The sequence below is a fragment of the Salvelinus alpinus genome, chromosome 4 (assembly GCF_045679555.1).
Source record: "Salvelinus alpinus chromosome 4, SLU_Salpinus.1, whole genome shotgun sequence".
NCBI lineage: Eukaryota > Metazoa > Chordata > Actinopteri > Salmoniformes > Salmonidae > Salvelinus > Salvelinus alpinus.
The window spans coordinates 52577799-52602509 of NC_092089.1; the positions used below are offsets into that span (position 1 = coordinate 52577799).

Below are 24711 nucleotides of genomic sequence, written 5' to 3' on the forward strand. Positions count from 1 at the left end.
TTCTGGAAAAATATACTTTTTCCCCCAACTCTCCGGGCTTCCGGAATTCTTCTATACCATGGGGATTTAATTATTTATTTACCTCTCTCTGTTTTATACGTTTAATTTGTTCTCTGAGGACTGGCAGATACAGTGAACAGCAGTAAACAGACTAAATAAGTCATGTTTGGGCTGTTTTTCTTGGTCTCATCAAGGGTTGTGTTTGTTTTAATCCCCAGGAGGGGGAGAGGGGAGGTCTGGGTAAACGGACCTGAGCACCAGACCCGGCCCTTGTTAGCCCCAGGCAGCCCTGTGTCATGTTCATTAGGCACCAAATGGAGAAAAAAAACAAGGAAGTACTACCTGGAATGGTCCAATAAGAAACGCAAATGTTTGTTTAGTTTTGTAAAGCGTTGTAAATAGTTTTCTATTGTAAATTGTTTCACTAATGAACATGACCCTGTAATTCCCTCGCAGCCCCGTTAGCCCTGGTTTTGTAATCTGCCCACTGGGGCCAGGGAAGTGGTTCTCTCTCTCTCTCTCTCTCTCTCTCTCTCTCTCTCTAACCTTAACCATGATCACCCCCACGTACTGCTCCTTGTGGGACAGAATTAGAACTGCCTGCCTGAGACTGAGAAAGTATGTGAACCCTTGGATTTAATAACTGGTTGACCCTCCTTTGGCAGCAATAACCTCAACCAAACGTTTCCTGTAGTTGCGGATCAGACCTGCAGAACGGTCACTAGGAATTTTGGACCCTTCCTCTTTACAACACTGTTTCAGTTCAGCAATATTCTTGGGCTGTCTGGTGTGAATTACTCTCTTGAGGTCATGCCACAGCATCTCAATCGGGTTGCGGTCAGGACTCTGGGCCACTCCAGAAGGCGTATTTTCTTCTGTTGAAGCCATTCTGTTGTTGATTTACTTCTGTGTTTTGGGTTGTTGTCCTGTTCCATCAATCAACTTCTGTTGAGCATCAATTGGCAGACAGATCTCCTGCAAAACATTCTAACATTCTCCTGCAAAATGTCTTGATGAACTTGGGAATTCATTTTTCCGTCGATGATAGCAAAGCAGCCCCAAACCGTGATGATCCCTCCACCATACTTTAGAGTTGGGATGAGGTGTTGGTGTTAGTGTGCTGTGCCTTTTTTTCTCCACACATAGTGTTGTGTGTTCCTTCCAAACAAATCAACTGTAGTTTCATCTGTCCACATAATATGTTGCCAGTAGCGCTGTGGAACATCCAGGTGCACTTTTGCAAACTTCAGACATTGTTTTTGGACAGCAGTGGCTTCTTCTGTGGTGTCCTCCCATGAACACCATTCTGGTTTAGTGTTTTACATATCGTAGACTCGTCAACAGAGATGTTAGTCTTTAGCTGACACTCTAGGATTCTTCTTAACCTCATTGAGCATTATGCGCTGTGCACTTGCAGTCATCTCTGCAGGGCGGCCACTCCTAGGGAGAGTAGCAACAGTGCTGAACTTTCTCCATTTATAGACAATTTGTCTTACCGTGGACTGATGAACATCAAGGCTTTTAGAGATACTTCTGTAACCCTTTTCAGCTTTATGCAAGTCAACAATTCTTAATCTTTGGTCTTCTGAGATCTCTTTTTGTTCGAGGCGTGGTTCACATCAGGCAATGCTTCTTGTGAATAGCAAACTCACATTTTGTGAGTGTTTTTTATAGGACAAGGCAGCTCTAACCAACATCTCCAATCTCGTCTCATTGATTGGACTCCAGGTTAGCGGACTCCTGACTCCAATTAGCTTTTGGAGAAGTCATAGGGGTTCACATACTTTTTCCAACCTGCACTGTGAATGTTTAAATGATGTATTAAATATAGACACGAAAAATACAATCATTTGTGTGTTAAACTATGTTTGTCTATTGTTGTGACTTAGATGAAGATCAGATCAAATTTGATGACCAATTTATGCAGAAATCCAGTTCATTCCAAAGGGTCTCGCAAACTTTTTCTCGCCACTGTATAGGAAATTCAGCCACAGTAGCCTATACATCTACACACATGTTGATACAGCAGTCCTACGTGTAGGTTATGCACACCCGTGCATCATTAAAAATACAAAAAGTAAACGTGGCTTTAAATAACATTCATAGGCCGAAGAAACAAACAATGCAAATGCAAATAGAGTTGTCGTTTTTCCTTCGCCGCCCTTCGCCCCCGATACTGCACGGATAGATACCTGCTGAGAGGCCCTCTTAACATAAACCGACCGGCATTACAAATTACGGTTCATCATAGAAATTGTACAGCAAGCTTTTTAAAATACCAATACTGCCAGTGAGGCGCACCGTAATTTATCCCTACACGGCTGTTAGTGGCGCTGCTTGTGATTTATTTGGTGGAAGATAAGTTTTGTTAAGAAATATAATGAGCAGCGCTCCTGTTTAATGATTTAACACGGACGGAGGAGAGGAAAGGAGAGGAAGAAAAGACCCATATATTTTTCATATCTCTAACGGCACCGCGGCGAGGAAGAGGGAGACAATAAAGAAGGAATGAAATGAGCGAGGGAAGGCTAACCACCTTTAACAACCAGCAGTTTTGATACATTTTTGCTTTGAGTCTTGAAAATGGGGCTTGTACATATTCTCATATAAGGGGCGGAACTTTAGTGTGTTACTTATTCTTAGGCAGAGGAGAGGCCTGTTCTCTTCTCTCATTCTTAGGAAGTGGAGAGGCCTGTTCTCTTCTCTCATTCTTAGGAAGTGGAGAGGTCTGTTCTCTTCTCTCATTCTTAGGAAGTGGAGAGGCCTGTTCTCTTCTCTCATTCTTAGGAAGTGGAGAGGCCTGTTCTCTTCTCTCATTCTTAGGAAGTGGAGAGGTCTGTTCTCTTCTCTCATTCTTAGGAAGTGGAGAGGTCTGTTCTCTTCTCTCATTCTTAGGAAGTGGAGAGGCCTGTTCTCTTCTCTCATTCTTAGGAAGTGGAGAGGCCTGTTCTCTTCTCTCATTCTTAGGAAGTGGAGAGGCCTGTTCTCTTCTCTCATTCTTAGGAAGTGGAGAGGCCTCTTCTCTTCTCTCATTCTTAGGAAGTGGAGAGGCCTGTTCTCTTCTCTCATTCTTAGGAAGTGGAGAGGCCTGTTCTCTTCTCTCATTCTTAGGAAGTGGAGAGGCCTGTTCTCTTCTCTCATTCTTAGGAAGTGGAGAGGCCTGTTCTCTTCTCTCATTCTTAGGAAGTGGAGAGGCCTGTTCTCTTCTCTCATTCTTAGGAAGTGGAGAGGCCTGTTCTCTTCTCTCATTCTTAGGAAGTGGAGAGGCCTGTTCTCTTCTCTCATTCTTAGGAAGTGGAGAGGCCTGTTCTCTTCTCTCATTCTTAGGAAGTGGAGAGGTCTGTTCTCTTCTCTCATTCTTAGGAAGTGGAGAGGCCTGTTCTCTTCTCTCATTCTTAGGAAGTGGAGAGGCCTGTTCTCTTCTCTCATTCTTAGGAAGTGGAGAGGCCTGTTCTCTTCTCTCATTCTTAGGAAGTGGAGAGGCCTGTTCTCTTCTCTCATTCTTAGGAAGTGGAGAGGCCTGTTCTCTTCTCTCATTCTTAGGAAGTGGAGAGGCCTGTTCTCTTCTCTCATTCTTAGGAAGTGGAGAGGCCTGTTCTCTTCTCTCATTCTTAGGAAGTGGAGATGCCTGTTCTCTTCTCTCATTCTTAGGAAGTGGAGAGGCCTGTTCTCTTCTCTCATTCTTAGGAAGTGGAGAGGCCTGTTCTCTTCTTTCATTCTTAGGAAGTGGAGAGGCCTGTTCTCTTCTCTCATTCTTAGGAAGTGGAGAGGCCTGTTCTCTTCTCTCATTCTTAGGAAGTGGAGAGGCCTGTTCTCTTCTCTCATTCTTAGGAAGTGGAGATGCCTGTTCTCTTCTCTCATTCTTAGGAAGTGGAGAGGCCTGTTCTCTTCTCTCATTCTTAGGAAGTGGAGAGGCCTGTTCTCTTCTTTCATTCTTAGGAAGTGGAGAGGCCTGTTCTCTTCTTTCATTCTTAGGAAGTGGAGAGGCCTGTTCTCTTCTGGTAGCAAACACTAGCTTTTCTTTCTGTTTCTTTTTTGTAACCCATTTATACATATATTGTTATTCTGAATATAGGGAGTTTTAAAGGGACAATACCAGATCATTCAAACATGAAACTGCCATCCCGGGTTTTATAAACTGCTCTTCAGATACCATGTATGAATAATTACCATATTTTATATCTTGGAACCAAATACAATATATTCTCTTTCTTCCTCCTTGTTCAGCATTTTCAAGTTTCTCTTTCTTTTTACTACTTACACATTAAGTCGGTTAATTGGAATACATAATGAAGTCGAAATCGCATAGTTGCCATTGTCGCACCCCCTATTACCAGCCTGTTCAACCTCTCCTTCGTATCATCTGAGATCCCCAAGGATTGGAAAGCTGCCGCGGTCATCCCCCTCTTCAAAGGGGGAGACACCCTGGACCCAAACTGTTACAGACCTATATCCATCCTGCCCTGCCTATCTAAGGTCTTCGAAAGCCAAGTCAACAAGCAGATCACTGACCATCTCGAATCCCACCGTACCTTCTCCGCTGTGCAATCCGGTTTCCGAGCCGGTCACGGGTGCACCTCAGCCACGCTCAAGGTACTAAACGATATCATAACCGCCATCGATAAAAGACATTACTGTGCAGCCGTCTTCATCGACCTGGCCAAGGCTTTCGACTCTGTCAATCACCATATTCTTATCGGCAGACTCAGTAGCCTCGGTTTTTCTAATGACTGCCTTGCCTGGTTCACCAACTACTTTGCAGACAGAGTTCAGTGTGTCAAATCGGAGGGCATGTTGTCCGGTCCTCTGGCAGTCTCTATGGGGGTACCACAGGGTTCAATTCTCGGGCCGACTCTTTTCTCTGTATACATCAATGATGTTGCTCTTGCTGCGGGCGATTCCCTGATCCACCTCTACGCAGACGACACCATTCTATATACTTCCGGCCCTTCCTTGGACACTGTGCTATCTAACCTCCAAACGAGCTTCAATGCCATACAACACTCCTTCCGTGGCCTCCAACTGCTCTTAAACGCTAGTAAAACCAAATGCATGCTTTTCAACCGTTCGCTGCCTGCACCCGCACGCCCGACTAGCATCACCACCCTGGACGGTTCCGACCTAGAATATGTAGACATCTATAAGTACCTAGGTGTCTGGCTAGACTGCAAACTCTCCTTCCAGACTCATATCAAACATCTCCAATCCAAAATCAAATCAAGAATCGGCTTTCTATTCCGCAACAAAGCCTCCTTCACTCACGCCGCCAAACTTACCCTAGTAAAACTGACTATCCTACCGATCCTCGACTTCGGCGATGTCATCTACAAAATAGCTTCCAATACTCTACTCAGCAAACTGGATGCAGTTTATCACAGTGCCATTCGTTTTGTTACTAAAGCACCTTATACGACCCACCACTGCGACCTGTATGCCCTAGTCGGCTGGCCCTCGCTACATGTTCGTCGTCAGACCCACTGGCTCCAGGTCATCTACAAGGCTATGCTAGGTAAAGTGCTGCCTTATCTCAGTTCACTGGTCACGATGGCTACACCCACCCGCAGCACGCGCTCCAGCAGGTGTATCTCACTGATCATCCCTAAAGCCAAAACCTCATTTGGACGCCTTTCCTTCCAGTTCTCTGCTGCCTGCGACTGGAACGAATTGCAAAAATCTCTGAAGTTGGAGACTTTTATCTCCCTCAACAACTTTAAAAATCTGCTATCCGAGCAGCTAACCGATCGCTGCAGCTGTACATAGTCCATCTGTAAACTACCCACCCAATTTACCTACCTCACCCCCCATACTGCTTTTATTTATTTACTTTTCTGCTCTTTTGCACACCAGTATCTCTTCTTGCACATGATCATCTGATGATTTATCACTCCAGTGTTAATCTGCTAAATTGTAATTATTCGATTTATTGCCTACCTCATGCCTTTTGCACACATTGTATATAGATTCTCTTTTTTTTCTACCATGTTATTGACTTGTTTATTGTTTACTCCATGTGTAACTCTGTGTTGTCTGTTCACACTGCTATGCTTTATCTTGGCCAGGTCGCAGTTGCAAATGAGAACTTGTTCTCAACTAGCCTACCTGGTTAAATAAAGGTGAAAAAAATAAAAAAAATAAAAATAATTTGTGTGCCAACAGCGCTCCTACGACGCTCAGAGCCAGGGGCTCTTTAACGTTTAAACCGCCATTGGCCACATAACGATGAGATCAATGATTTCACATCATATTGGCATTCTCTTAAAAAGAAGCCAGATCGGAAAAATCTGCTGTTGGTGGAAGAAGGCAGGGTATTTTATTTCTGTCGCCGAAGTCGTTTCATCTCGCGTCGGTGAGCTTTAGGGTCGTCTGCTTCTCTGCATAAAGTGCAGGTGGAACTTTTCTCCCTCTAAATGGTTCTTTAATGGGACGGTGTGGCGAGGTGCTGTGAGCTCTGTGGGGCGCTGCCGCTGTCGACGAGGACGGCTGCTCAATCAATCCGTCAAGGCCCCAATACCTGCCTCGGCAACTGATCCAAAATGCAACTCACACACAGAGAGACAGAGAAAGAGAGAGAGAGGGAGAGCTCTTTATGTAGGCTACCACAGAGACACACACACACACACACACACACACACACACACACACACACACACACACACACACACACACACACACACACACACACACACTAGTACACACGCGGTGTGCCGTTTTAAGTGAGAGGTGTCTGTTTTAGTCTTGGTGGTGATTGACCAGCAACGAATCATTTTAGTTCTTATTTTAGATTTATTCAAATGAGTCTCCGAATAGATCAAGTACACCAGCAATGGTGTAAAAATCAATTCAGACCTTTGATTGATTGATTGATTTAATGGCTGATACATTATGGGATATCTCCACAGGCGGATCTTTTAGAAGCCAGAGCAGTATCGATGTGAAGTCACCCATCCTCCTGTCAAACGACGTGACAGCGCTGCACTTGTTTTGTACTTTCTCTCTCGTTTTTCTCTCTCTCTCTCTTTCTCTCTTTCCCTCCTCCCTCTTCCTCTTATTCCCTAGTTCCTTCTCTTCCTCCATCTCCCCCTCTCTCTCCACGGACGTATCCCACCGCCTTAAGATTTGCCTCCGTACTCTCCCGGGTCTCCCTCCTATTTCTTTATATTTTGTCCATTCGGGGGCCTTTTCTCCCCATCAAGCTTACGGCTTCCATTAAACACCTAGATGAGGTATAGCTCCCCAGTCACTAATCTGGGCTCATTCTTTGCAGAATGCCCCTTCTCAGTCCTCCGTCTGTCTGTCTCCTGTGATTGCTCTCACGTCAACTCGCGTCTCGACGCTCCACACTCCTGTCAGGGGATGTGTGTCAGGATCCTTTGTCAGTTTACCCGCCCGTCAAGCCAGCCGTCGGAGTTTAAACATGTCAACTTACCTGTGAGACGCGCTACAGGCCTTTTGCTATCCCCCCCCCCCCCACACACATCACGCTGTATTTATATGAAAAGGGAAAGATTATGTTTACCCAAGTAGGGTATAATTATAGAGTGAATGAGATATGCTGTATATTGTGTGTGTGGCTATGGCTTTTGTTTCTTTTGTATTGTATTGGCCATATAATGGAAGTCTCTTTGACCCATTGTTTCTGTGCAGAGATTAGCCTGGGCAGCCACTAGTGGGCTTTATGAATCTCCAATTTGATCTGGGCTTGATGTGGCCAGCTGCTAATACACTTGTGTTCCCCAGTAACCGGTTCGTACTTAAAACATTCGCCATTCAGGCTGCAAAGGCTTAGATTTCCCCCTTAACTTTATTTAATGGCGGGAAGGCCACTTTTTTTGTGTGTGTGAAAATATGTGTACTTTCTTTGTGAAACATGCTAGAGTGGCTAAATGCTAATCCCGGATGTTGCGTGTTGCGTTCAGCCAATCAGGTTGCAGCAGGCAGTTTTTTTCACCCCTGACCTAATGTAGCAGGCGTAAAATAAATGGAACCCCTAGTTAGGGTGTGGAAAGGTGAGTTGGAGAAAAGGTGGAAGGGGGGGGGAAGGACATGGAGAAAGAGGGAGGGAGATGAAGCGAAGGTGGAAGGGGGAGATGGAGGGGGGGAGGTGGAGAAGGGAGGTAGAAGTCCTCCCGTCTGTCAGTCTCCTGTTATTGCCATCACGTCTCGATCCCCCACGCTCCTGTCGGGGGGGGGGGATGTGTTTCAGGATCCTTTGTCAGTTTACCCGCCCGTCAAGCTGTCAGTTTAGACATGTCAACTTACCTTGCTCTTTCCCCCATCACACTGTATTTATATGAAAAGGCAAAGATGATGTTTACCCAAGTAGGGTATAATTATGGAAACAGAGTGAATGAGATAGGATGTATAGTGTGTGTGTATGTCTGGCTATAGCTTTAGTGTAGTGTATTGAATGGTTTATTTTGTATTGACCATATAGTGGAAGTCTGTTTGACCCGTTGTTTCTGTGCAGAGATATGCTCAAATCAGCAGATTATGGTAAGAATGAAAGGTAGAGAGAGGGATACTCTCTCTCTCTCTCTCTCTCTCTCTCTCTCTCTCTCTCTCGCTCTCTCTTTCGCTCTCGCTCTCTCCTGGCGCATGGGCCTACTGTGAGGATCTGGCTTCCAGTACGGAGGACCTCACAGTTCACCAGGGTTCATCTGAGTAATGGGGTGTGAAGAGGAGCTGAGGGGGAGATGGAGGGGGAAGTAGGGTGTGGCAAGGGGGAGTTGCAGAGAAGGTGGAGGAACGAGATGGAGGGTTGGTGGAGAGGGGAGGTAGAGAGGTGTAAGAAGGGGATGGTGAGGTAAGGGGGGCGGCAAGGGCGAAGAGGAGGCGCTCTGTAGAGATACCTGCTGCTAATGCTGAAGTCAGTGAGGGATGGAGGGCACTCCAGCTGTGACATTAAAACAGCAGGTGGACGCCATCATTAGGACTGGCACACGAGGCAGGATGAGCGCCCTCACTAGTCATTTCTACAGGGCCCAGCGGCCCACTGTAGTAGAGCTGTCTCAGGCGGCTTCACCCCACCGAGAGAACTGAGCCGTAGCTCCGTATAGCTCCACAGGAAACACAGACACACAGAGCCCTCTAGAGCTCTCTCTCCTGGGCACGCTGCTTAGTTTGGTGAGGGTTGAGCGACTCACACATCTGGCACCTCTCTCATTCTGCCTAATGCCTCCTTGGTCACCCTTACCATTTAGGAGAAAGAATTTAGTTTGACTCGAGTAACCAAAAAAATATCCTCTCCGTTTTTATCGTGGTTCACCTTCCTGTATGTACCATTGTCAAGGCCATCGCACAGGTGACATTGATACTTATAACACAATCAAATGACATGATTTCTGTTTCTGACACAGATGGCAGCAAAGTGCTATTATTTTTTGATGAATAGGCCCATGGCCCATATTCATAAAGCATCTCAGAGTGCTGATCTAGGATCAGTTTTGCCTTTTATATACAGAATAATGAATAAGTTTATGGACACAGGGACCTGATCTCAGATCAGTACTCCTACTATGAGACTCTTTAAGAATACAGGCTAAGTAAAGCAAGCCATGTGTGATGTGATACACCTCTCTCTCTCTCTCTCTCTCTCTCTTTCTATCTCTCTGTCTCTCTTTGTCTCTGTCTCTGTGTGTGTGTGTGTGTGTGTGTGTGTGAGTGTGTGAGTGTGTGAGTGTGTGAGTGTGTGAGTGTGTGAGTGTGAGTGTGAGTGTGAGTGTGAGTGTGAGTGTGAGTGTGAGTGTGTGTGTGTGTGTGATTGAGTCCCAGAATGCTCTCTGTGTATCCCAGAATGATTTGTATGTTCTGCACAGGATGGGGACATTTTGCGCCTCACTGATGCCAGAGGCTTCTCCTTAGATCTCCCAACATCCCTTCCGGAATTGAAGATTGAGATTCCCGACCCGAACCATCCAGGAATACTGTTAGGCAAATGAAGTTGTTTGGATCCCATATTGACATGTTATCTCTTCATCTGGTGATGGAGGGAAGAGAAAGAAGTGTTACTTGGGTAATTGAGCCGTGTCTCGCCGCTTATCGGTAAAGCTGCGGCGCGTCACGGAGCTAACGAGGTGCGGTGCGCCGATTAATCTAAAGCGAGTGGAACGTGAAACTCCTCCATTTTTTTTATTTTTTATCTCCCTTTAAATTGAGAGCCTCCCCCGAGGCTAAAATAAGGCCTTATTAGTTAAATTCATCTGGGGAAATATTGATATGGATGAATGTCATGGTGAAATGTCCCCTTTGTTGCTATAAGGATCAAGGCAACAGTCGTTTGAGTAAAGGACGCTCCCTCAAAGCTGTTGGAGGTAGATCCTAACCTGAGAGCGGACCTATGAAGAACAGGGGATTAGAAGCCCGTTTCAACAAATGGATTTTCTCTTTTCCCACTTAGCCTTGCCCTTCATTTGAACCTGCCGTTTGTGTGGCGCGTATATGCAAGCTTGCCTGTGACTTTCTACGCGCGCACGTGCTCGTTTGTGTGTGCATGTGCGCGTGTGTGTGTGTGTCTGCCGTCTCACTTCAGCGGGCCATTGCCAGGTGCCTCCATCGGGCCTTGCCAGTCGTGCCGTCACTGCTTGCTGCCATGCTCAGAATAAACGTGTGGGGGGGAAAGAAGTAAGAGTGAGTGATGCGAATCTCACAACATGCCAGTTTGATTTGTAACCCTCGCTATCAAAGAATGCTAATTTAAATCATATCTTTGCATATGTCTTCATGTCTTTCATGCGCATATGCAAATCGCCCCCGTTGCCGTTCAGCACTCGGTAATTAGGTTTATGAAGGACAGCTGTAATCCATAATTAACGGACATGTTTGCAAGCACTTCCTCCCCCCCCCCTCCCAATGACTTAAACAACCTAGAAAAAGCTAGAAAATGCTAACTTAATTAGCGCGTTTGTTTATTCATAGCTAGTTGAAGCGGTCAGTCAGTCAGTCAGTCAGTGCAGTGCCACTGCCTCCAGTCACCCAGAGTGTCTCCCTCCCCTGTGGGTTTGATCTTGTCATTCTCCTTCAGTGGATAGGAGGGTGGTTTAGTCATACTCCCAGGCACCATTCTGGACGGATGGATGGATGGAGAGATGGAGCTAGAGAGAGGAGAAGAGAAAAATAGAGGAGGGAGAGAATGATGATAACAAAACAAAACAGTGGAACATGTTTGAATATTTATATGGGGTGTTAGTTAGCATGGGCTGCCCTCTGGGGGGGGGTTGATGGATGTGGCTCTGGGGCGATGGTAGGAGAGCAGAAGGACGTGTGTGTGTGTGCGTGTGTGTGCGTGTGTGTGTGTGTGTGTGTGTGTGTGTGTGTGTGTGTGTGTGCGTGCGTGCGTGCGTGCGTGCGTGCGTGCGTGCGTGCGTGCGTGCGTGCGTGCGTGCGTGCGTGCGTGCGTGCGTGCGTGCGTGCGTGCGTGCGTGCGTGCGTGCGTGCGTGCGTGCGTGCGTGCGTGCGTGCGTGCGTGCGTGCGTGCGTGCGTGCGTGCGTGCGTGCGTGCGTGCGTGCGTGCGTGCGTGCGCGCGTGCGCGCGCGCGTGTCCAGTAGTAGGGAGAAGATAACATTGTGCTATGAATGAACAGTGAAATGATTAGGCTATACGCTCTTTACAACAAAATGACCAATAGAGAGAGTGGAAGTCAGAGAGGCAGATGGAGAGAGACTTTTTGAGAGAACGAGAAACCAACAAGCCAGAGCGGGGTAAATAGAGGAATGGAGAGAGAAACGGAAAGAGAGAGAGTAACAGAAAGAGAGCGAGAGGGAGAGGGAGAGAGATAAAGAGAGAGAAAGTCCAGGAGTCCACAGTGAAGACCAGTGTCTGCAGTAACACTCCAAATCACACAGCTGCTGGCTCAACTCTCTCTTTTTCTTTCTTTCATTCTCTCTCTTTCTTTCTTTCCTGTTCCTCTGTCATGTCGTCTTAGACGTGGTCGTTGTCTGTCAGCAGGAACACCGTAATAGGATGTGATTACTGGTGAATTCAATGGCCAGAGGATGAAACGCTCGAGAAACGGGGCTGATCCCTGACTAGTTAGGCCTGTCATCCCGCCATTAGGGCTTCACAAACTGTTTAGGGAATGGAACGAACGTAGGGCTTTGGACACGGTCAGGACATTGTCTTGAAATGGTGTCTCAAATATTTCCTGTGTGTGATATTGTGTGTTTCTGTCTGTGTGAGTTTGCGTTTGAGGGGGTACGAGTTCCCGGGTCGTTGTTGATACACTCTCTTTGATGTAATGACAGGATATCCAAGGTCGTGTTCAGTAGGCACTCAACGGAAGAAAACCAGGAAAACGGGGAGTTACTACCAGACCAATAAGAAAGCACATTTTCTTTTTCCGTTCCGAAAGGTGTTTTAAAACATATTCTTTTACAGTGTGTCCTTATGAACACGGGTGAAACCCATTGCCTTAGTTAACCTGCTGCATCCTAGTGGCTTTGTCCTGACTACGATTGCAAAGTTTTCCCGAAATCCTAGTTGGAGGATTCCCAGAATCAGGAAGGAATAAACAGGAAATATGGAATCCTCCAATCAGGATTTCTGGAAAGGCAGGGAATTTATTGAAAGTTTCGCAGCCCTAATCCTGACCAGTTATTGTAAAAAAGTCATCTCTGTCTGTCCCCCCGGTTAACCCTTTCATTGACTGTGGTAAAGAGGCCCTCTTTGTTAACCCTTTGCCCCCTGTGTTCTCTCTCTGACCAGGTGGGCCTTTGTGATGAAGAAGCACCTGAGCACTCACCTGTTGGGGAAACATGGACTGGGCCAGCCCAAAGAGAGGTAAGACTGACTAGCTTTACCTCGCTTTGTCTCTCTCTCCGTCTCTCTCTGTATTTCTCTCTCGCTCTCCTTCTCTCGCTCTCTCTCTGTCCCTCCCCCCTTTGGCCCCCCTCTCTCTCAGTATTTCTATCACACCCTCTTTGTCAATCTGTTCCCTCCCTCTCTCTTCTCTCCCTCTCTCTGTATGATTGGGAAGATGTGATGTCTCCATCTCTCTTCGTGATGTTGTGTGTAAAACTTTCCCAGTGTGCCCCTGTCTGTCAGCGACGCGGCCCGGCTGTCAGCCCGCGTTGTGTGTGTGTGTGTGTGTGTGATGAAGACAAAGTTGCGAAGTCCCCATGGCATGCGAGAATGAGACGTTAAACACCCCTCAATCTGTCAAACGGACCCACTAAGAGAAACCAGTCTTCTTGCATTTTTTTAATTTTTTAAATATTACATCTGAAAACTGCATTTCAAATTGATACTTTTGACAACATGTCGTATTCGATATGACGAGGGGCTTGAGATATTAGTAAAGTAGGCGCACCATATGCTCCCCTGTAAATACACACTCATTATTAACTGGATTCAGACTGGCAGCTGCTCGTTGGGAGAGAAATTCTCATATCCCACAACTATTTCACTTGTCTGCTTTATTCTCGTAAAACAGCACATAACAAACTAAACTGTCCAGGACAGGAATGTTTGTACCACATATTTTTTTATTGTACCTTTATTTAACTAGGCAAGTCAGTTAAGAACAAATTCCTATATACAATGATGGCCTAGGAACAGTGGGTTAACTGCCTTGTTCAGGGGCAGAACGACAGATTTTTACCTTGTCAGCTCGGGGATTCGATCTAGCAACCTTTTGGTTACTGGCCCAACGCTCTAACCACTAGTCTACCTGCCGCCCCTGAATGTTATTCAAGATGAATTGCCACATATTTTGTCCATTTGGCTTTTTTTTCTTTCGTAGTTTGAGGATGCTGTGAAATCACAGTGGGGTTTGTAGGTGTATTGTGTCTGAATGAAAGACCTCTGTGTCCTTGGCTCGGTATTAGAGGGTGACATTACAGCAAAGGTCGGAGAGAGCACGCACGCGCATGTGCAGAAACGCACACACACACACACACACCAGCGACAGGCATGAATGGAGTGGCCTTGTGGAGCTTGTGTTACCTGATAGCGTTTACCTCAGAGTGTGTCTCTGCCAAAACTAACTATAGTCACCCTGCTGCCCCATAAAACATACTGCAGTGCCATACAACACCATTACATCACACACACATGCACACACAAACATATTGCACGTATGTGCACGTGAGCGAGCCAAGTGCATGTATGCATACAGACATCGGCGTTGTGCCATTATTTTCTCTTGCCTCTCTCTCTTAAACACACACACACAGCGAGAGGCCATGAGGTTTGTTCTATTTAAACCTGTAAAACACGGTGTCATCATTTTTCTGACAGTCCTGGAGACAGAATTTATCTCATCATTAATGAACCATCATATTTCCAACGCAGCAGTGCTTAATTAGCACAAGGTCATTGGGGAGGGCTTATCAAGTGGAACAAATTTGGGTGAGTGTAAGTGAGGGGAGGGAGGGAGAGGGGAGAGAGAGAGAGAGAGGTGATGGAGACAGACTGACATGAAGAGAGAACAAGAGAAAAGGGAGAATGTGGAGAGTGTATAGTGGCAGTGGTTTTAGCCAGCTCTTGACAGTTCTGGCCCAATGATTGATAACTGCACCAGTTTGAAAAGCCCAGACTTGGAGACTCGAGGGGTAGCTGGGGACTGGAGAAGGGGAGAGGGGACTGGAGTGGTAACTGGGGACCAGGGGAGAGGGGATAAGGGGAGGGGGAGGGACCGGGGGCTGGCGGGAGTGGGGGAGCCAATTGCAAACATATGCTGGCTGGCAGGCAGGGGAGGCAGGGGAGAGATGGATTGCAGCAGGACAGTGTCAGAGAGGCTGTTTCATCACCATCTCCACGGCCCTATTCACCTGGTATTTTTAGAACACTGGGGAGATCTGTTAGTCAAAGGAAGAGAAGAGGAGGAGGAGGATGAGGGGAGAGACCTGACTAGTCGTAGCGCCCAGCTCCAGTTAGATTGGTTTGTCTGGGCTCTGGAAAAACAGGTTATTTTGGGTGGGGGGGAGAAATGGGCTGGGATGGGCACGGGATCTGGAGGTAAGATGACAAACACCAGCCTCCATGACAGGTTCAGAGAGAGAGAGAAAGAGAGCGAGAGAGCGAGAGAGAGAGGGAGAGAGAGAGGGAGAGGGAGAGAGGGAGAGAGCGACAGAGAGAGGGGTAGAGGAGTTCTGGCCTGTTCTAATATGACACATCTGGGTCCCGGTTTCATTCACCACTATTCTTCACTGCAAGGCACTGTGGGTAGTTTGGAGGTCTGCATACTTTTGTGTCTGTCAATGTGTGGATATACAGTCAGGTCTAGAATTATTGGCACCCTCGATAAAGATGAGCAAAAAAGACTGCATCAAATAAAGAAAACAAACACTGAGCTATAAGTAACTGCCAAAATATAGGAAACACTTGAGCAAATGAGGGATACAAAGTGTATTGAAAGCAGGTACTTCCACACAGGTGTGGTTCCTGAGTTAATTAAGCACGTATCAAAATGCCCAGTTGTCCATTATTCTGGCTTCCAAACCTAGAGGAAGAGATCTCAGTGACGTGTGTGTGTGTGTGTGTGTGTGTGTGTGTGTGTGTGTGTGTGTGTGTGTGTGTGTGTGTGTGTGTGTGTGTGTGTGTGTGTGTGTGTGTGTGTGTGTGTGTGTGTGTCTGTGTGTCTGTGTGTGTCTGTGTTGAACACTTATGGTAGATTCGTGAGCGGTGCCTGAGACAGTTTTCCATCAACAAAGGATGGAATTTCTTGTGGAAGAATGGTGTCGCATCCCTCCAATAGAGTTCCAGACACTTGTAGAACCTATGCCAAGGTACATTGAAGCTGTTCTGGTGGTCTGTGGTGGCGGCGCAACCCCCTATTAAGACACGTTATCTTAGTGTTTCCTTTATTTTGGAAGTTACCTATATATATTGTATACACAACATTTTGAGGGAAAATTATCATATTTTGTAAATATAGTTCAACAAGTACATTTTCTTTTTTTTTAAAGAAAGGTGTCAAAATACCTGGCACCCCAGTTTACTCCGCCACCCTCCCCTTGCGAGGATAATGCCACTGAGTCTTTTTGTAAAATGTTTTATGAGATTGGAGACCACGTTGGGAGGATCTTAGACCGTTCCTCCATACAGAATCTTTCCAGATCCTTGATATCCTCGTCTGTGTTTATAGACTGTCCTCTTCAATTCAAACTACAAGTTTTCAATGGGTTTGAAGTCCGGGGACTGAGACGGCCATTGCCAAATGTTGATTTCGTGGTCAATTAACCATTTCTTTGTGGATTTGTCCTTTCGGTAGTCAAATATACAGTGAGCTCCAAAAGTATTGGAACAGTAACACATTTTTGTTGTTGTTCTGGCTCTGTACTCCAGCACTTTGGATTTGAAATGATACAATGACTATGAGGTTAAAGTGCAGACTGTCAGCTTTAATTTGAGGGTATTTTCATCCTTATCGGGTCCGTTTAGAATTTACAGCACTTTCTGTACATAGTCCCCCTATTTTAGGGGACCCAAAAGTCTTATATGTCTATTAAAGTAGTCAAAAGTGTAGTATTTGGTCCTATATTCCTAGTATGCAATGATTACATCAAGCTTGTGACTACAAACGTGTTGGCACCATTTGCTGTTTGGTGTGCAGATCTGGAATATATCAATTACACACCACAGCGACACATGCCGCCCTGTATCTCAGGAGTACTTGAGGAAGACCAAGAGGTAGACCACCGCCAGGTAATATATCAATTACATGAGACGGTTGCAGGTCCCTGAGAAGAGATTTAATAAGGTCTGAGCTATTTATGAACATACTAAACCAAGGTTTGGTGCGTGGGGTTCTGTGCAATTGTCATTTTGTATGTTTTGCTAACTTTTGTGTAGCATTTGTGGCTCCAAACCAATGTAAGACGTGTTTCACGTCCAAATCATCATCAAGTGTCTTAAGAAAATGTGTGTAGCTCGCTGAAGTGCGAAAAATGCTAATATGAGGTATAGTGTCTTGCATTGGTTTTGGGCCACAAATGCTACAACATTAGCGTTTGAAGACAATGGCCAGGGATACAAAACCAAGGCATGGTTTGTTTTCTTACCTTCCCCTTAGGCTACTTACAGGGTAAGGAAACCAATAAGTCATTGTATAATTTGGGTGAACTATCCCTTCAATTTGACAAAGTGAAATTTGTGAGATAAATCCCAAAAATATATTCCTACAATTCAATAGCTTGATGGAATAGGCCTAGGTCTATGAGCGTGTCAAATTTTATTGGTCACATACACGTGTTTAGTAGATGTTATTGCGGGTATAGAGAAATGCTTGTGTGTGTGTGAAACCTGTGTGTGTGTGTAACATGTATCTGTGTCGTGTGTGTTTGAGTCTCTCTGTGTGAGAGAGCCTGGCTTCTTGCTGGTTTGAAAGATATAAATGCACCTAAAGCAACAATTGAATGAGGCAGAGTTTTGCTGTTGTGATTGACGGCTGTGACCTCGCCTTAATTTAACGTAATTTTGAGCAATTTGAAAACAAAGTGTTCAAAGATGACTGACCAGTCTAAGGTACCCATGTTTTTTAGGCAATTGTAAAACTCCCCCCCCATTTTCCCATTTATAATAATAAACAGTTTGAACTAATACACTCTTCACTCATTAAATGGGCGTGTTGACAGCCAAGTGAGTCCTATTTATTTAACTGATAAAGTTGGTGAAAAGGTTTCCATAAGAATTATCCACGTGGGTCAATAACATTGTAAAACGAAAATTGACCCACGACACAGAACAACCATTACTTTTGCTGGGTATGTTCATTCATCTCCACTTACAGTATTTAGCCAATAAGACGATCCCCAAATCACAATTTTTTGATTTGAATCTGATTTGTCATTTAGAAACGAATATTCAACTCTTCTGCAAATATGTAAAAAAATCAACAACACTATGACTGAGCAGCAGACACATTTGGGGGCCTTCTTGGCACTCTGACATGTTGATAGACTTGCACCCGTGGCTCCTGCTCCATGACAAAACAGGGGACAGTGGGGTAAGTTAAACCAAAGGGGTACGTTGAGCCGCCCTTGTTTCTAGGAAACCATACACAAATTGAATAATTTTACCAACGATTTAGGAAGAGGTCATCATTTCATGGGGTCTGTGAAGGAAGAAACCACATGGAAAAAGTGGTAAGAAAGTTAGGTCCAAAAAATACTGATTTTCACCAAGTCAAATTAATTTCTTGTGTAAGAGGTTTCATGGGGCTTATGTCTAAACCAAAGTAGATCATTTTAAGATTGTTCTATACATCAGTTGGGAGTCTCTATAAGCTTCAGTATGAGGTCCTAAACCTAGCATGAAAGTGTGTCCTTGTAGCGGGCTAATATAGTCAAAATGTTTGCCTTGGGGTAAGTTGAGCCAAAGTCCATGGGGTAAATTGAGCCAATGGCAAATTGAGCATATTGAAGCATTTTCTTCCCAGGTGTAATGCAAGAAATTACCACTGGAATATGAGGTAACAAAGTGTTTTTTTAGGCGCTAAGCCTGTGTTAATAGATGCTTAAAATGAATAAAAGACAGAAACGTGATTGTGTTGAATTGTGTTTGGGGAATGACCTAGACATGGGTTTAAAAAGAGGTCATATTTCATTCAGTACAGGAATTTGTAAGCGGCTTAATTTACCCTGTCCCGCGGCTCAACTTACTCCCCCCCCCCCGTACCCGGGGTAAGTTGTGCCAATAGATTTTTTTGGGACAAGCTTTGTTTTCAAAACTGTAATGTTTGCGTGAATTCTGATTTCTTTCCAGGGATACACAACAGCCTCAAATATATGTCCATATCTTTCTGAGAAAGAATACTGTATTTCCCTTGACGGAATGATGCGGAATGTAAAAAATGGCTCAACTTACCCCACTCTCCCCTACTCAAATCAGCTAAATGTGATTAGAATCCGAGTAAAACTGATCAAATCCTAATTATTCAAATCTTTGGCATCAGCCCTAGTAACCAAGCCAATATCACATACAGTACACACAGCACCAAGGAGAGCGGGAACAAATAATGACTTAGCCTAGCTAACATTAGGTATTATACTGCATGATGGTTCAACAAAGACATGTATGTGCGTGTGTCCACAACCATACTCTACTGTAGTGCTGCTCAGGTACAGGCAGCTTGTCTGTGCCAGAGGCCGAGGGTGGCAGAGCGGGCATCTGGCTTGGCAGCACCAGGTTCTGGGCTCACAGCCGCTTCCCAGTATGCCGTGCGGTGCGGCCATATTGCCCGGTCGCTGTGGACTGGGACGGGGCAGGCTGGACAGGGGCATAGGGGGCGGAAGAGTCCTGCAGGGTAGCAGCATGGTGGCAATGTGTACCACACAGAGTCCAAAGCCCTGCCACACTCACAGGGGTCAAATTACACTAGAGAGTGTGTGTGTGTGTGTGTGTTTACTCTCTAGAACGGTGCTGTGGATAGAGGACGAGGTAAGAGAGAAATATTGTTGCCCTTTGGATTAAATCCATCCTCTTAATTATTAATAATTAATCCATCTCCCCCTATTTCCCCCCCTCTCCCTTACCTTTCGGTATCAGCTCTGAATTGTTGTTACCACCCAAGAGTAATGGTGTCATGGTTAGGCCTGCACTGCTTACTGTACACAGACAATGGCTTGGCACCCAGAACAAGTATGATATGACAGTCACAGCAGGGCCATGTTCATTAGGCACCAAACGGAGGAAAGAAGACTGAAACAGGGAGGGACTACCTGGACTTGTCCAATGCAAACGCACATTTTTGTTTATCATAGCAAAACTTTTCGACAACATTTCCCATTGGGTGCCCTAATGAACACAACCCAATCCTATCCGATATTACGGCCATAGGGGCTGAATGCACAATGCAGATATGTGTTTGTGCATTTTAAAGGCTTTGACCTGCAGCAACAGTCACTGCCACTGTGGTAAACGGGTTTCCCTGAGTCCGAGTCTCCTGTGGCTGGTGTGTAGTAGAGAGGGCCTAGTGGCCCATCGCTCACCTTTCTGTGTTGCTGTGTGTTTGTTTGACCAGGCGCCAGTGGACACGGCCTCTGTTTACCCTACTCAATATTTCATGAGGGATGAACGGTCGGCGCCGAATGAGGGATCGCGTTAATATTGCCATTGAAATTAAACGATAATTAGAAATGTGTTAGTCTAAAAGCCATTGCAGTCTATAAAAGTTTGATTACTGGAAAATGAGGTGCATTAAGTTTTTATGGGTTGGCCTGTGCGATCGCTGGAGAATGGTTTTATGCACTTGTCATGGGCATATGGTGCAGGCTGGCGACGTGTGTTTGTGTGTGTGTACACGCAGTGGTGTAAAGTACTTAAGTAAAAAATACTTTAAAGTACTACTTAAGTCGTTTTTTTGGTATCTGTACTTGACTTTACTATTTATATATATTTTTTTACTTTTATTCCACTACATTCCTGAAGAAAATAATGTACTTTTTACTCCATATTTTCCCTGATACCCAGAAGTACATTTTGTACATTTTGAATTCTTAGCAGGACAGGAAAACGGTCTAATTCACGCACTTAAAGAGAAAATCCCTGGTCATCCCTACTGCATCTGATCTGGCGGACTCACTAAACACAAATGCTTTGTTTGTAAATTATGTCTGAGTGTTCCCGTGGCTGTCCGTAAATTTTAAAAACAAAGAAATCATGCTGTCCGGTTTGCTTAATATAAGGAATTTGAAATTATTTATACTTTTACTTTTGATACTTAAGTATATTTTAGCAATTACATTTACCTTTGATACTTAAGTATATTTAAAACCAAATACTTTTTAACTTTTACTCAAGTAGGATTTTACTGGGTGACTTTCACTTTTACTTGAGTCATTTTCCATTAAAAGGTATCTTTACTTTTACTCAAGTATGACAATTGGGTACTTTTCCCACCACTGTGTACACGGCTGCGTTCTGAAAAGCTGAGGTTCTCATATGCAACAACTCTTCCAGTGATGTAATCATCCAAATGTTGTTATCAGTCAGACAGCCTAACTACCAGCAGCAGTTTAGTCTAGGTCTAAACTAGTTGTATTGGTATTGGTAATGGTCTTCAGCTAGTACCCAGTCACAATAGCATGTCTTTGTGGAATGAGACCGCTGGTCTGTATTCATAAAGCGTCTCAGAGTAGGAGTGTGGCTCTAGGATCAGTTGACCTTTTAAATCGTAATGAGTAAGACTACATGGACAGGGGGGATCTGATCCTAGATCAGCACTCATAATCTGAGAGATTTTATGAATATGGGCATTGTTCCAATATCCACATTAGCACTTAGTATGAAGCAATGTAGAGCGTTGGGCCAGTAACACAAAGGTCGCTGTTTCGAATCCCCGAGCCGGCAAGGTGGAAAAATCTGCTGTTCCGCCCTTGAGCAAGACACCCGACCCCAAACAACAACTGCTCCCCGGGCGCCGGTGACGTAGACATCGATTACACATTTCAGTTGAATGCATTCAGTTGTACAACTGACTAGGTATCCCCCCTTTCCCCCTAGTGTAGACATTTGAACAGACCAGTAGACGAGCTACTCTCTGCCAGACCTCCCAATCCATCTCCCAAGCCTCTTAACTTTCAGTCTAGGAAGGATGTCATCAACATGCGTCGGAACACAAGTGGCGTTACTCAAACCGCGCGGGGAGAGAATGGGCTCAGCTCAGCCGCCGTCTAATATATGACGAGAGCACAAGTGGAAGAGCTAGCATTGTGTGGCTAATTGACGAGAGGTCAGAGTGCCCTTACCGCGAAGCGACTCCCTGCAACCCCATGTGGGCTACTTGTTTCTGCCTTTCTCAATTGAAACGTCAGACTGTCACTGCAAGGAATGGATGTTGCCAGGCCTCACTAATGAACCGATGAATCAATGAATTAGCTAAGCAGCGATTCAATTAATGCGAGCTGAACGGAGGAGCAGGAGCCGTGGACACATCCTGGAGACGGCGATTAGCGCCGAAACAGATACAGACACACGCACCGGTCGCGGCTGCCAATATCAGTTATTACAAGTTTCTCCAACTTTGGGCATTTTCCTCGTTTGTTAGCGCGGTAATGGATTTATCATCACTTCCTGATGTTGTATTGATGTTTAGATGTTTATTTTTTTGAATGCCGGTCCGCCCACACGGGCACATAGGAGGTACATATGAGCATGTGGTACCTGTGTTCAAGCTGGTTCACCTTAGTGAGAGACCGCGGATAACATCTCTAACACGGCGTTCATCGTGCGTGTGACTCTTCGCTTACTGTACGGTACATGGTGGGCGGATTGATTCAGCTCGGGGGTCAGGTTTGCGTTGCCGGGTGTGCATGTGTGTGTATAGTGGGCTCAATACTGTGTGTGTGTGTGCGTGCGTGCGTGCGTGCGTGCGTGTGTAGGGTCGCGAGAGAGAGCATAATATGTGGGTTGAGGAGGTACAAGAATAGACATGTCATAATCAACTTTGCGGCGTACAGCGGGTGGTTTGTTCGGCCCGAGTATCAAATCATCTCCCCAAGTTTTGTTTTCCGAATCCAAAAAACCCCCGAGCCGAAATGGTTTGAGAGAGAAGAAAAGAACGAGAGGGTCTCCTTGATTATGTGACATCCTCCGGGAGGCCTCTGGAGTTGTTTCCTCCATTACTTAGGGGGAAAAAAAAGCCTTCTCACTATTGAGACTGTCACTCTCAATTTGGGCTAACGGTAAGCATGCACAGGCCTCCTGGATATTCTCCCCGCCCAGAGGGCCCCCCCCCACCCCCCACTCTGCCCTTCCCGCCACCGATCGCCGTGGTGACAGTTTGATTAGATCATCAATCGTGGCTGTTAACAGCGGTTTTCCTGAGCACCTGGGCAGGCAGGTCACACCTGGCTCTCAGCTACCGCTGTCCCCCTGACCCAACACTGCGTGTGCGTGTGTGCTAGTGCACATTTCTCTTTCTGTGTCTCTCTCTCTGTGTGTGTGTGTGCGCGCACGTGTGTGTTTCTCATTTCCATTGGCACAGGGGGATTTGAAATGACCCACACGGTGCACTGCAGGATTTTATTGAGTGAATGTATATCTGACTGTGTTTGCTGCTGTTTCCGCTCAATACAAATGAGAAGTTATTAGACTTAGCTTGTTATTTTCTCCTGATATTGTTTTGTTGGGCTCTGGAGGTCAAGATAGTAATCAATTCTATAATTGTATTACACTGGGTTTGAGAGATTGTTTTTTTGGGGGGGCAGGGTGTGTGTGTGTGTGTGTGTGTGTGTGTGTGTGTGTGTGTGTGTGTGTGTGTGTGTGTGTGTGTGTGTGTGTGTGTGTGTGTGTGTGTGTGTGTGTGTGTGTGTGTGTGTGTGTGTGTGTGTGTGTGTGTGTGTGTGTGTGTGTGGACGTGTTTAACTATTCTTGTGGGGACCAGAAGTCCCTACAAGAATAGTAAGCAAAGTAAAAATTGACCAACTGGGGACATTTTGTTAGTCCCCACAAGGTCAAATGCTATTTCTAGGGGGTTTAGGGTTAAGGTTAGAATTAGTGTTAGGGTTAGAATTAAGTTAAATATTAAGGTTAGGAGCTAGGGTTAGTTTTAGGGTTAGGAGCTAGGGTTAGGATAAAGTTTAGGTTTTTGGGTTAGGGTTAGGGTTAAGGTTAGGGTAAGAGTACGGGTTAGGATTAGGGTTAGGTTTAGGGTTAGGGGTTAGGGAAAATAGGATTTTGAATGGGACTGAATTGTATGTCCCCACAAGGTTAGCTGTACAAGACTGTGTGTGTGTGTGTGTGTGTGTGTGTGTGTGTGTGTGTGTGTGTGTGTGTGTGTGTGTGTGTGTGTGTGTGTGTGTGTGTGTGTGTGTGTGTGTGTGTGTGTGTGTGTGTGTGTGTGTGTGTGTCTTTGTGTTCATGTGTAAATTAGTGGAGAATTGTTATTGTGTGTGTGTGTTTGTGTGCCTCTGTGTGCCTCTGTGTGCCTGCCCAGAGTCTCGCTCACAACAGTGCATTGTTCACTGTCCTACAGATGCATAGAGATACTATATGTGACAGCAGGCTGTTGCGCTATGCCGAACAACACACACTCACAGATACTTAGAGCGATGCATTACGCACACACACACACATCCAGGTACTTCCTCCCTCTATTTTCTTTTGCTGTGAAATCCAAATCCCTCATCTTCCCGCTAAAGCGCTGCAAATTTATAATGGGACAAAGTGTACGTCTCGTTCCAATTCCTCAGGTATTACACGATTAAATAAATGTCCCGGGTCTTTTCACTAAGCTTTTGTTATGGTGAGGTGGCCACTCCCCCTCACACACCTCTCCCTCCACGCCACTCACACACACACACACACACACACACACACACACACACACACACACACACACACACACTGCCTACTTCTCACAGATGCAGAGGGTGTTCGTAATTGCGTTTGGGAGTCGTGGTTGAGGAACTAAAGTTCTGAATTAACGTGGAGCATCCATTACTCGGTCTTTAGTGCGCGGAGCCGGCTCTTAATATCCCGGCTCTGTCGTACTGCTAGAGCAGTAACAATATGATAGCGGTTAGTGAACTAGCTCGTGTGTCACGTGATGTAAGGTCTTCAGCTGTATGCTAGATGCACTGAGTGTGCAAAACTGGTTGGAATAATAACGTATCATTACAGCAAGAAAGTGGTTGAAATGACGTCATTATGAAAGACTGGGTGAAAATACGTCATTATGAAAGACTGGGTGAAAATACGTCATTACAGCAAGGAACCGGTCGAAATGATGTCATTATGAGGTCATTTTGACTAGGTATCTGCCCGTTGGGAAA

General features: G+C 45.4%; 1 protein-coding gene across 2 annotated transcripts in view; it reads left to right on the plus strand.

The window, feature by feature from the left end:
* LOC139573941 (zinc finger protein 407-like) overlaps positions 1-24711 on the plus strand; it is a 168180-nt gene that overhangs the window by 54695 nt on the left and 88774 nt on the right. For both annotated transcript variants that reach the window (XM_071397944.1, XM_071397945.1), the window contains exon 5: positions 12701-12775. In XM_071397944.1, coding sequence (XP_071254045.1) covers positions 12701-12775 — 75 coding nt within the window. The remainder of the gene's footprint in view (positions 1-12700; positions 12776-24711) is intronic.